Raw genomic sequence first — 13,691 nt, 5'->3', positions numbered from 1 at the left:
CCGCAGCACTCTTGCAGTATCATCATTTCACAGAGGCAAGGCATGAGGTGTGTGCTTCTCCCTCGCAGCCTTCCAAGGGTGGCTGCTCAGCACAAATGCTGTGCTGTGCCACTGGTCACAGAATAGTCACAGTGGCCATGCCACAGTAAAATGACTAGAGTAAAATGTGAGTAGGGAGGGATGAAGATCAGGACTAACACCACCATGAAACCCTAACACTGAAATAAAATCTTCTCAAATCAACCCATATATGACTGGAAGCAGCCTGTAAATGTGAATCCTGGCTGGCAGCCAAAGTGCAAATGGCAAATCTCTATGCAAGAGAAGTGGCTTAAAGTGCAGTGGGGACCACTCCTATTATGTGTCCCAGAACAGACTGTGCTGGTGCATAGGCTTTGCAGTGTTGGTTACAGACTATTAAACCCCTCTAATGTCGTAAGTTTTCAGTCCTCTTCCAACTGCATAAACTCATTCCTAAAAACCTCACCAAAACACACTCAAATAGCTCACAGATTCATTGAGGGTGTCATCTCCCCACTTGAACAGAGGCAGAATGAGAAGGGACCCCTCTACCAAGAAAAATCAGGTTCATGTGAGGTTGCTTTGTAGGAGCACTAGCCAAAAATTCCTAAATGGAACAAAGGAGTTGCTAAAGGAGAACAAAGCAAGTTTGAGGATACCTGTCCTGCTCACCCCATGCTCCCTTCCTGGGCACTGGAGTGAGAGAAGCACTAGTGCACTGATGAACAGCAAGTGGAGACCCCAAGTTACCCCCCGCTAAGGGTGTCCCCAGGTGGGGGAGTAGAAACCTCAGGAATGCTGATGTAGAGCTACGCAGAGGATGGAGACTGGGCAGTAGCTAAGCAAACATGGGAAGGAGATGGAAGGTTTAAATTGTTAACGTATTAATTTGCCTTTCCCAGATAGATTCTGTTCCTCCATCACCACCCCCCATAAATTTGCATTTATTTTAAACCCTGGGGCTTGTTGCTTTTCAGAAAGAAAACATTGCTGTCAAGGGCACTTAGACAAAGTCATTTAGTTTCTGGGTGAGATCTCAGTGCAGTTTAGTAAGAGCTCCAGAGTAACAGCCCAGTGCGCTGCTGTTGGCAATGGGGAACCCCACCATGAGAGAAGACAGGAGCTTGCTGCACTGCAAGGTGTTGGGTGCTGCTGAAGGGTGGGTGCTGACAGAGTTCAGGACTGCACTGTGGTGTTTGCTGCTTTTCTTCAAGCCTAAGCTTGTGGCTTTAAGGGATTCTGAAAGACTCTTACATCTTCCTTTCATATATTTGCTCTTCAAGTAGTTTTCTAGCTTTCATGTTTGTAGAGAAACACCTGAAATTTAATATATCAATGTTAAAAAAAGAAAAAAGGCAGCAAGGAAAAAAACCATGCAGACTCATGACGCACTTAAGATGGTTTGGTGATTTCTGTAAGCGGAGGGCACTCCTGGAGCCTGCAGTGATGCACCATGAGAGGGCAGTGGGATCACCCAGGCGGTGCCCAGCCGCAGCTGGCAGGGTGGCAGGGTGCCCCAGCTGGGCTTTTCCTCAGTCTTCGTGTGACCTTCTGCACTGGTGTGCCTCTGTTTTCCTCTTTGTGTCTCTCTTGAAAAGGAAGTTTCAGCACATCACTGAGTCGTCAGTTGTGGAAAACCTGTAGTTCCTTCAAACACCCGGGGTGATGCAAGAGGACAAGAGGAAATGGGAACATCCAAAGGCAGTGCCAGTGCTGCAAGGCAAAGACACATTTTGGGTCTGCACTATTCAGCACTGCCCCTCAGGGTGCTCTGCAAGCCCTTCTCCAGTGGGCTTTTCATTTTTTCACATGGAAAGTGTGCTATGCCCCCAAACCTTGTCAGCTTTCCCTCTTGCAAAATCCCTGCCACCCACCACCATTTAAGTGTTCAGAAAAATGCTATCTGCAGTTATTTACAGGAATTAAGGACCCATTTCATGAGCTCAGGTATTTGGCTGTCCTGGGAAAATCCCAGCTTGAAATAGAGAATAAGGTTCTGTGAAACAAAAGCTGTTGCTGTGCCCTTGGACCAAGTCATCTCTACCCCTGCCTCTACACATCACTGCAACACATACTGGCTGGGCTCAGTTTTGTGGTCTCGGGCAGATGAGAAGAGATCATGGGAGAAAGGCTCAGCCAGCTGCCCTCTCCCTGCAGGGCTGACTGTGCATGAGCTGAGCGTGATTCACCCAGTCCCCTGCCCACACTGCTGCCGGCTTCGCAGCAAGCGCAGCGAGGGGCAGGGGCTGCAGTGGCTCGCCCAACGCTGGCCACGGCACAAGGTGAGCTCACTGACCTGTGAACCCACGGCCCCGCAGGCACCAGGCACCCGTGCTGCCCACTGGGGCTGTGCTGTGGCTCACATGCCCCTCCTGCTGGGACTGCAATGACCAGATGCTGCTGCCAACACCATGTCTTCCCTGGGCAGCAGCAGAGGGGGATCGAATCGATGACCACCAGTGAAGTGCACCATGTTCAAACACAGAGGAATGTGGGACTGGGATCCAGAGCAGACCAGTGTTGTCCCATCTTGGCTTTCAGACATACCTATGGCTGCCCCTCTCCAGAGGTGGTGTGTCCTGCAGAGACAAGCCAAGGACCCTCAAGCTGTCTACCAAATCCAATACAAAGAGATCAGAGTGCCTATGCACCCACTCCACAGGTCAGGACACTTGTGCAACCCTGGTGCCGCTCAAATGGCTCTGGTGACTACAACACAAAAATAGGTTTCACTGCAGTTCCTAAGAAGAGAAATACACATCTGCCTGCTCTAATCGGCTTGGGTCTGTGGGACCTTTGGGAATAGATCTCATCTCCTTGTTCCTGTGGTTGCACATCAGCCCAGACATTACCCAAGCCATACTAATCAGAGCCTGGCAAAACCTGCATGATGAGCAGCAGCCGTGGTGGGGGGCTCAGCTGCCGCAGGCAGCAGGGCTGGGATGCCCTGGGAGCCTCGTGACATGCCAGAAACATGCCACTCTCTCACCAAGAGCAAACATCGCTGTCCTCACAAATGGTTAACCTGCCGGGAGCTGCACAGCTCTAATGACTTCACATGCATTTAATCAGCTTGGGCTTCCAGAGCCTCCTCCTCGGGAGCAGAAAAGGCTGTGCACCCTGGGTGCAAATGCTCCCAAAGCCACGCTCCCCCCTTACCAATCATTAGTCACTGCTGGACAGGCAACCAAGCAAGCAGCAAGCAAGCAGGAAAAGGCCAAGTCTCTGCAGCCCCCGCAGGAGCAGTGGGAAGCAGTGCTGACCGGTTCCCTGTGGTGGCAGCTTGCTCTTCGACCACCCTCCCCTGGGAGGCCCCGGTGGAGGTGGCCAGTCCTGCAGGCACTGCCCTTTCCTTCAGGAAGGTCACTTGGTCCTGGGTGTGGGAGACTCTGACTGCAGCTGGGAGCTGCTGGGCTACGTGTGAGGTGGGAGCTCTGAAGAGGAGCTTCTGCCTGTTCGGCACCACCATCTTCATCTCATTATCATGCGGCACAATGAGTTTTGGAGAGCCCTGGAGTACACCTGTCGATTGCTGGGCATCTCCACCGCAGCAGGTAAGACTGAGCTCTCTATTTCTTTGGCAGTAAAAGGCACTGAGTGGGTATCAGGGTCCCTGAACTATCTCCCTGCCTTTGGCCAGGTGCAGCCATTGCCCCATCCTATGATGGGGACAAGGAAACTTGCTCACTTTTGCTTTGGGACCCAGGGAGGGAGCATGCTGGATGCCTGGCCAGGCTCTTTCCAAATGCTGTGGGACACACAGTGAGGTATCAGAAAGGAATAGCCAGCACTCAGTGTGGCAGGGGACTAGCTAAAGCACAAACAGAAAAGAAAATTAAATTATATGCTTGTGAAACACACGTGGGCACAGGCAAGATGTGAATGAGACTGAAAAGCAAAATACTCATGGCTGCCAGGCTGCTCTGCGGGATGTGAAAATGAAGGAAGAGCTCCTGGTACTGTGTGCAGTGAGATGTCCTGTGCTAGGCAGGATGGAGAGGTCCCAGCCATCAAGGTACATTTACTGCCAAAGCGCTGCTCTGCTCTCTAGCAACCTGTCAGGGAGCAGGCTCAGGAAGCAGTCCAGCTTATAGCTGCAGTACAAACATCATAAATTCACCCACTTAGTTGCATCCTGCAGGGGCTGCTTGGGACCTGTGTCCTCTGGGTTTGGTTACACGTTAAAGCGCTTCATTTCAAGTGAAATGCAGTTATTTTGAGCCAAATTTCTTAGGCATAGCATCTCACCTGGAAGGACTGAACTGTGATGAATAACCACCACATGGGGCATCCCTGGATGGGACATGGGAAAACAACTAATGCAGAGGGCTCAGGGACTCACTCTGGCACTGTGGCTGACTCGCTGTTACGGGACAGGACAGCACTCTCTGTCTCTGTTTCCACATCAGTAAAGCAGAGATCAAAGTGACTGATTTGCCTAAAGGCTGGAGGTATGAACTAGAGGTTCCTGGTGAGAGGTGAGTTGAGGTGGTATCTGTGGTTCCCCTGTCAGACCCCCAGCAATTTCAGATTCAGACACTGCAGTGTAGGTCACAGCAGGCTTTCGCATGTTGTTTATCAGCTGCAGACAGCCATGAGAGACACTTTGCTCAAGTCAGGGGCAAAGTAGAAAGCACACAGGTCAGCTGAAGCTCCAACAGGTCCCCAAGGACACCCAAAGCCCAGCTGGGATGCTGGAGGCTGTGCTTTGGAATGTGCTTTAAATGACTGATAACAGGCAGAGACTGGAGTCTCTTGAGTTTATACAAACTCCCAGTAAATAAGTGCACATCATGATGAGACTGCAACAGATAGGAGCTGGGACACAGCCTTAACTAGCAAATGCAAATCTCTTCCTTCCTTCATCCCCATTCCCCTCAGGCCTACATGAGCCCCATGCTGGTCTTACTCTCTCTTAAAGCTCCAAGGAAAGTCATAGAGACCTTCCTGGGAGAAAAGACGAGCTTTTTGCCATGGGAAAACTAAAGCTAGAACAGCAAAATTAAAAGTAGCTTACAATTTGGAAGTGTCTTAGTGGAATATAATCTCTCTCTCCTGCTTGTTTTCTTTTAAACATTTTGCATCATCTGCACCTCTTTCTGTAGTTCTTGAAATGAGCAGTGCAGTTGTCTCTCTGCTGAGCATCACAGAGGGTAGACAGCTGCACTACTGATCTCCGTACTTTTCCATAGCTCTGATGCATTCCCAGTATCACCTGACTTTCCCAAAAGGCCAATGAAGAATGGAAGATGACTGTGTTTTATTCTTCTATGTGTCTCAGTGGAGTAAGAAAACAGCTTGATGCAGTGTTTAGTGCCTGATGAGGTGTGTGAGGTTTTTGCATGAAATGGAAACCATGCAGAAGAGAATCCCATGGGTTTTGTTGGGGAAAAAAAGGAATATGAAAAGGAGAGGAGAGTGCATCAGCCTCACTAATTGATTCTGAGAGAGCTTGGCCAGCTTCATAAGCTGCTTGCAAATACAGGAGGTTACCCACACAATATAAATCTCCCCTTCCCCCAGGATCTTGAAGTGGAATGGCTGTCTGCAATGGTGGGGCTACAGGGCTTCTTGTGTATGAGAAATCAGACAGCTCTGCTGTTGGCAGATCCTCATGGCGAGTTAGCGAAGAGTGGTCAAACAGCTCTGCGGTTCACTGCAGTGTTTGGGGCATGTCTGTAGTGCAGAGATTTTAGACCTTGTGATTTCTGCATCTAGGAGAGAGTCCTTACTTATTTCTTAATTCTCATGCTTTCAACCATTTAATTCCTAATCATGTGCCTTTAGCCACATGGTTTGGATAAGCTCCAAATCAAGGCAGCAACTACTCCAAACAAACACCACGGAAACAACCCTTTGCTTCTTGCAGATTCTTCATCCAAACAGCTTTGTGGATAAAGCAGAAGCTGTGAAAAATGAGGAAACCTCTCCATCCAGAGCAGAGACTCAAGCATAACAGCTGAGCTCTTGAATTCTGCATTCATCTGCAGGGAATGAATGAATGAACAAATGAACTCCACATTTGTAGGGAAGGTTATAAAGAAGGGTTCTCAGTCATGAGATAGCAAAGAACAGTACTTTGCATGTAGGATTACACAGCTCACACAGCTTCACAGCCCTCTGATGAGACTGATTTCCCCATGCCTCTGCTTGGGGCTGGAGAGACAGCTTCCATGGAAGATGGTGGCATGTTGGCCCCATGCGTTCCCCTGGCTGACAGGGACCAGCAGCTGCAGGTGACACAGGGAACAAAAACAAGACCACAGCACCCCAGCGGGACTTTGCTCAGCCAGGACAGGAGAGCTGTGTGCTCAGGCACAGACCCTCAGCATTGATCCACCTCACAGGCTTGATGGACACTGGCCTGCCTGCATGTTTGGGAGTCCAGTACTCTTCTCCGGCTGGAGCAAACCACAGCTCAGATAAATGAACCTAATTGGCACCTCAGGCCTTGGCCAGCATGGATTGAGCAGGACCTGAGTGAACTTCCTGAGCACCAGTGGCTGGGCAGGGACTGCTCGGTGAGACGTGGAGACATCAAGTGAAGACAGGAGTGCAGTGAGTGCCTAGAGTGATGCCCTGGCCATGGGACCTGGGCTTCACTCAGCTCTACGCCGCTGGCACTTGTGCACTGTGACTGGCCGGTCACAAACTGATTAACTTGCTGCAGCTGGTGCGAGGCACTTTGTTTCTGCTCCATTTTGGAAATAGTCTTGTGGGGAATTGAAGGATATTGAAGGAAATTTTTCATCCCCTGAAGCTATTGGCCCCCAGCGGCCAGTCCGAGGAAGGTTTTAGCCTCGCTAATACTCTTAATCCCTCTTAAACTGACTTCCCAGTGTGCTGTGCTGGCCGGGGCACTGAGGGGATGTTCATTCGCTGTTTTTAATCTGCCTACTCCCGTTATATGTTTTTCTGTTTGGCTAGAAAAGGAATTTGATGCCATGGCTACGGCCCTTTCTGAAGGCAGCTGGCATGGTTTCCTGTCCTGCTGCTGCCCTGAAGCTGTGTATTGGGTGCAGAAGGCCTGGGCAAGAAGGGAGGGCAGGGGAGTGAAGCTGGCAGTCACTGGGGGTACCTGGACAGAGAGATCCCCAGACTGGGAGGGGGCAGAGGTGGATGGGGCAGTGGGATGGAAGTGCCTGTAGCAGCCATGATGGAGTGGTGTGGCAGGAGGATGGAAGGGACACAGCACACTGCTGCTCATCTTCTTCAGCTGCCCAAGGTCAACTGGTATCCCCAGAGCACCTCTCCTCAGCCCACGCAGTGACCAGTCTGTCGTGATAGGCATGCAGCTGGGATGGGTTTCTGGGCTGTATGTCAATGTCAGCATTCAGCTCTGACAGCCCTGGGTTGGTGTGTCAGCATGAACCACTGGTGCTGGCAATCCTAACGTGCTGCACAGCATGGGAGGAGCAGCCTCACCAGCCCCTGGGGAAACCAGGGCATCAATCCTGGGAGCTGGTAGGGCACCAGAGAGTCGGGAATGAACCCTTCAGTCAGCATCTTTCCTACCTTCTCTTTCTAGTGCTGATCGGTGTGGGTGTAGAAACTCTGCAGCGAGGACAGTTCAAAAGCCTGGCTTTCTATCTGCTGTGAGTATTTTTGCCCTTGAAATCAGAGCTGATGGGGGTGACACATTCAGCCCCTCCACCATACATAGCACCACACTAGACTGCAACCGCAGCAGGGAGCAGTGTCCAAGGCTTTGGGGAATTCAGATCTCCATATTTAGGTTTCAGAAAAGTAAGCTATTTCTGTTAGAGAAAGTGATGCTACTGCATCACCCATGTTATTTGAGAATCAGGCAGGCCAGCACTGACACTGGCTTGGCTGCAAGTTGACCCCCTGGGGACAGAAGGGCTTTGAGCTCTGCTCCACTAACCAGCCAAGCAGAGGGTGTTCAGACCCCAGCACACAGACTCTGTTATGAACTGAATAGTAAATCCTGGTCTTCTAAGTCCCTTCTGCCACCTGGAGAGCACACTCAAGCCCAGCCCTGCCCCCCTGACAGCTCCACCTTTCAGTTTTTCAGGGGTTGCAGTTACTGTCTGTGAAGGCTTCTTCTTTATCTGTTTGTTCCTGGAGATGTGCTTCACGTGAGTAGACCCTGTCCAGTCTTCTCCAGCCTTGGTGGGACCTCCCTAAGGCAACTTGCCCCTTACATGCAACACCTAGCTAAGCTGCAAGTGCCGGACTAAAGGTCCTGCCCCTAATGCCATTGCAAGTGCACTCAGGCAGGGGGGAGGTAAGCGGGACCATGTCCACAGGCAATTAAACCTATGTTTTAACCCAAGCTTGTGCAATAATTGCTGAGTATCAGCACGACAAACCCTGGTCTGCAGCATCTGCTTAGCACACAGTACACTGGCCTCCAAGGGACCAAGGTTGAGGGAAGACCAAGTTCCCAAGACCAAGATCCCCAGGGTGAGCTGCAGCTCCCTCCCAGAGACAGCACAGAAGTTTATGTTAAAATGTAGGAAATCCTTACATACCTCTCAGAGGCTGAGCACTTCTGCTGTCTTTTAGCATAAACTCAAAAGCCCTGATAGTTTAAGGCAACAGCTTATTCCAGCTAATAGGCACTCGACTAGTGGCCAAGTGGGCAAACACACCAAGGAGAGATGGCCTGAGATGCTGACCTCTAGCAGATGTAGCCCCATGGGAGAGGCTCAAGCTTTGCTTACCTTCCTTGACTAACACACCGGTTTCCTGGAAAATCAGAGTGAGGATCTGCACATCTAGATGGGTGATAGTTAGGTCCAAAACTTCTTGCCATGTGCTTGGGGCTCCATCCCACAAAGACCTCTGTTTCTCTCCCCAGGTATGAGCCTGACTCCCTGGCACAGGCCTGCTGGAAGCGAGCTAGACGCCCAGGGAGCTTCCAGAAATTCCTGGGGTACACACTCCTCTCAGTGGCTTGCTTTCTGCATCCCATCCTCGTCTGGCACGTCACCATCCCTGGTGAGGAGCCCATGCTGGGGTGGGGAGTAGTGCAGACGGAAGAGGGCCAGAGAGGGTGGGGATGTGCGGGGTGCTGGACTGGTCGCAGATGGTACTGAGCTAGCTAGACCAAGCACTGCTTGGTGAGGTCTTTGCCTTGCTCCAGCTCTCAGACAACATGGCCTTCTCCCCAGGGTCCATGCTAGTGCTCACTGCCCTGGCCTACTTCCTGCTGAGCAAGAGGAGGAAGATCCCAGCACACAAGGAAGAGACTCATCCGCAGGCAGGCCAGTATGTGGACCCTTCAGCCACCGCAGCAGCCCCAACTGTCGCTGGTGACACTGAACAGACCTACACCTTCCATGGGGCCCAGAGAGAGCAGCACCACTCACTGCTGGGCCACATGAAGAGCATCCTGAAGGGTAGCAAGGACAGGAACCCAACCCCAGCAGCTCCTGCCCAACCAGCAGCCCCACCAGCCCCACGCAAGCAAGTGCACTTCCAGGAGAAGGTGGTGCAGATCATCCCCTCTGTCAGTGAGAGCTTGGAGGATGTGGAGAGTGAGACTGAAGAGACCACATCGGACACAACACCCATCCTCACCCCACCTGATGCCCCTGTCATCCTCGCTCCCCTCGGCTCCACAGGCCTCTTTTGAGCCCTCAGCAGGGATGAGGATGGGACAGACCTGCTACCCCTGGCACTGGCATCTCTCCCTGCCTCTCCAGCAGCCAAAGGGTCCCAAGAGGTGGCCCTCCTTGCCCTCCCTGCCTCCAGGGTGACAACTGTGTCACTCCCTCTTCAAGGGGCTGCCCACACTACATGGTCCCACACCTTGTGATAGGGTCAGTGGCAGTCCCCAGCCCCTGTAGCTCTGTGCCCAGGGGACAGGCGGTGGTTCATCCAGGGTAGTGCCAGGACAGTAAGGTTTCTGCTCCCATGGCCTCACGTGTGGGTCACCCCTCTATTATGGCACTACACTTCACAGCATCTGCTCCTGCCTAACATCACAGCCATAGCATGTGCCTCCCATGAGGCAGCAGCAGGCAGGAGGAGGGGAGACCACCATGCCCCTAGAGCAGCCTCTGCTGTGGTCAGTTGTCTCCCTCCTGTCTTTGCTGCACATTGAAGAGCTCAGGCCTGGGACACATTCTGCACAGGGCACCATAGGCCACATGTTCCCTCACAGCATCAGCACCAGCTGCCGCAGCCCCACGGCATCCAAAACATCATTTCAGAGGTGGGCTGACATGAAGCATACCTCTGGGGCTAGCACCCCCTGAGTGTCCTCCCCTGAGACACACTCTGAGCCCAGTAGGAAAATCACCTCTGGCCCTGGCGACACCTACACAGGATCGGGGAGGACTCTGGGGCTTCCTGGTGTCCCTTGCCCAGAGAGCCCTCTTGAGTTAGAAGAGCCTTCGGATGATGTGGAAGCTCAGGTTGTGAGATTCAGCACTGTGCTAGCACAGCAGTCTGTGTATAACTCCTGTTGTATGTTAATTATGGGCCACAGAGGGCAAAGGCAATAAAAAAATTTACAGCGCTCTCCCACCAGTCTCCTCCATGTCAGCTCATCCCTGAACCCTTCACCTCTGGCTTAATCCTACCATATTTTCTGCACTTTGAGGACCGTTCACCTATAATCAGGCATTTCTCTCCTGCGCAACTCATGGGCTTGGCTCTATCCCACCTAAGGACTAAGACTTTCTGCTTCCAGATGGCAAATGCCATCTGTGCCTGCAGATACCATCACCAAGACCCTCTCATCAGCGTCAGGTAACTCTTTTGGCTGCACATGGGAAAGAACTCAGGTGGCTGGGTTTTCTCAGACATGGGTCATGAGGTCACACTGTCACCATTGCTGACATGAAGAGTTGTAACTGCTCTAGGCCCAGACACACAAAGTGTTGTGGTGAGGTGGTTGTAAGGAGACCTGCTAGACTATTTATAAGTCAGTGGGGCTGGCTCTTTTTCTTGGAAATACATGATTTCTTCTTTTTAAAATCTCAGCTCTCTGAGTCTCAATCACCATGTTCGTTTAGGAAAGCAATGTAGCTTGAAGTGAAGCGTGAAAATGTAAAGTGTAAGCGTTCAAAAATCAGAAAGCAATTGAGATAAGAACCCAGTGCTACTTTTTAATAAACTCTTTTTAAGTGACTCCTAATTTAGGAGATGGATGGGGAAGGTTACTCATCGTATGTGACTGCCTGTGTTTGATAATGAAACTATCCCCAAGAGCAGCTTATGAATGAATGCACATACTTGTCATTCCTACAATCAGACATAAACAGAAAGCATTTGTTGCATCACCAACATTTAAAATGATAGTTCGTATCAATCTGTTCCAAACATGATACATGGATTACAGACTTCCTCCTTCTGGCTGCACAAATTAATCCTCCACCCCACAATTGCGTGCTGGGGAAGAGTCATGTACAAATCTGCCTTTAGGAGGTTTTGCACCTGCAAAAGTGTCCTCAGAAAATTGTGCCTGTTTACAGCCTGATGCTGCACAACTGATAGCAGCAAGCCTAGGATCCAATCGCAGCTCCACCCTCAAGCTACTATATTCATCACATTAAAAAATAAAAATAAAGCTGTTTTCCTCTGAAGTTGGTGACCAAACAGCATACCTGCACCAATAAAGGTCCCAACCCAGTTATGCTAACAGGGTACCCACCCTTGCCAACGCTGCCCCAAAAGGCTGTGCTCAGAGCTGGCTCCCCAGATCACACATCTGCTCTGCAATTAGACCCACTCTCATTAGCAAACTCACCTTTCTGCATCATCCAAGACTCTTCTTTGAACATTGCACAACTTATTACACACAGAGATAAGGTTTGTTGGAAAGGCACTGCTCCCAATAGATCAAGCAATCTGCTGACAAAAGAAAGACAACATTTCTGCAGCTTCCTCTCTAGCCCTGAGCAAAGCTCCAGGGCAGCCTGGGTAGGGACAGCTGCTCTGTGACAAATTTCATCTTCAGCCCTTTGATGGATGGACCACTCAGCGGATCAGGAATTGGCTGGATGGTCGCACTCAAAGAGTTGTGATCAACAGTGTGACATCCAAATGGAGAACAGTGACAAATGGTGTTCCTCAAGGGTCAGTATTGGGACTGACACATTTAACATCTTTGTCAGCAACATGGACAGCAGGGTTGCTGCACCCTCAGCAGGTTTCCCAATGACACCAAGCTGTGTGGTATGGTCAGCATGGCGGAGGGAAAGGAGGCCATAAAGAGGGACCTTGACAGGCTGGATAGGTGGGCCCAGGCCAACATCATGAAGTTCAATAAGGCCAAGTGTGAGGTCCTGCACCTGGGTCGGGGCAATCCCAAGCACAGATACAGGCTGGGCAATGAGTGGATTGAGAGTAGCCCTGAGGAGAAGGACTTGGGGGCGCTGGTGGATGAAAAACTGCATATGAGCCAGCAATGTGTGCTCGCAGCCCAGAAGGTCAATCACATTCTGGGCTGCATCAAAAGAAGTGTGGCCAGCAGGTCAAGGAAGGTGATTCTCCCCCTCTAGTCCACTCTCATGAGACCCCACCTCGAGTACTGTGTTCAACCCTGGGGCCCCCAGCACAAGAAAGACACAGAGCTGCTTGAGTGGTTCCAGAAGAGGCCCACAAAAGACAATCAGGTGGCTGGAGCACCTCCCCTATGAGGACAGGCTGAGAGAGTTGGGGTTGTTCAACCCAGAGAAGAGAAGGCTTCGGGGAGACCTTACAGTGGCCTTCCAGTACATAAAAGGGACTTAAAGGAAAGAGGGCGTCTTTATTAAGGATTTAAGTGGTAGGACAAGGGCAATGGTTTCAAACTGAAGGGGCTAGATTTAGACTAGGTATCTGGAAGAATTCTTCACTGTGATGGTGGTGAGACACTGGAACAGGTTGCCCACGGAAGTTGTGGCTGCCCCCTCCCTGGCAGTGTTCAAGGCCAGGCTGGGCGGGGCTTTGAGCAACCTGGTCTAGTGGAAAGTGTCGCTGTCCATGGCAGGGGGGTTGGAACTAAACGATCTTTAAGGTCCTTCACAACCCAAACCATTATACAATTCTATACTGAATCAGCCCCAGTCTTTGTACTGTGGGACAGCAGGGACAGCTAGCAAGGGGAGAAGCAACGTCATGAGAGCACCTGTGGCATTCTGAAGTGTGTGGGAAGCAAATTTCATTGCTCTGTGAAATGCATAAAATGGGCTTGCAATCATTAGAGTCTGCAGAATTAGGTATTTCAGTTTTTAGGCTCATCTTTTGAAAGTCTGTTGTAGGTTTCCCTTGGGAAGCAAGACTGGGGAAAGCTACAGGTGGTTGTTCAGCCTTCCTGGAGACAGCACTGGACCTGGTCTGGTTGCTTTGCTCACCTGCTCCCTTGTGTTGGCCTGGCTCTTCTGTAAGTCCACAGGTAGCTAGCTTAGGAAATGAAGGCTGCAAAAAAGCTGCTCATCTTTTCTGTGGTATTTAATTGCCTATTCAGTTAAGGTCTGTGGCTGACTCACCCTGGAGTCTGCCAAGAGTCTGCACCAGTGCCAGGGAAGTAGATGCTCCTCCATAGGCAGCCAAGCTGCGCCCCAAAGAGCACCAGACAGGTGTGATCCCAGCACAGGGGCTGAGCTGCTCCCCAGGTTGCCCCTGCCAAGGAGTCCATTTGTACATCCCCCACTCTGCACCTCACCACCCATCACACCTCTGGTGCTATCTTCTAGCTCCATCAGCATACAGAG

General features: G+C 51.0%; 1 protein-coding gene across 1 annotated transcript; it reads left to right on the top strand.

Moving 5' to 3' along the window:
- The first annotated feature begins 3,505 nt into the window (after window positions 1-3,505).
- On the top strand, window positions 3,506-9,622 carry TMEM72 (transmembrane protein 72). Its single transcript, XM_009946832.2, has 5 exons — window positions 3,506-3,575; window positions 7,550-7,616; window positions 8,049-8,120; window positions 8,846-8,985; window positions 9,159-9,622. The coding sequence occupies exons 1-5, from the start codon at window positions 3,506-3,508 to the stop codon at window positions 9,620-9,622; spliced, it is 813 nt and encodes a 270-aa protein (XP_009945134.1).
- Window positions 9,623-13,691: the final 4,069 nt, after the last annotated feature.

The sequence above is a fragment of the Leptosomus discolor genome, chromosome 6 (assembly GCF_034619465.1).
Source record: "Leptosomus discolor isolate bLepDis1 chromosome 6, bLepDis1.hap2, whole genome shotgun sequence".
Classification (NCBI taxonomy): domain Eukaryota; kingdom Metazoa; phylum Chordata; class Aves; order Leptosomiformes; family Leptosomidae; genus Leptosomus; species Leptosomus discolor.
This window is presented reverse-complemented; position numbering and strand designations above follow the sequence as displayed.

Excerpts from the sequence above, each read along its gene's own strand:
- TMEM72 (XM_009946832.2), top strand. The coding sequence starts at position 3,506 with ATGCGGCACAATGAGTTTTGGAGAGCCCTGGAGTACACCTGTCGATTG. Across the intron at positions 3,576-7,549 it reads GGGCATCTCCACCGCAGCAG|TGCTGATCGGTGTGGGTGTA; the intron begins GTAAGACTGAGC and ends TTCTCTTTCTAG. Across the intron at positions 8,121-8,845 it reads TTCCTGGAGATGTGCTTCAC|GTATGAGCCTGACTCCCTGG; the intron begins GTGAGTAGACCC and ends TTCTCTCCCCAG.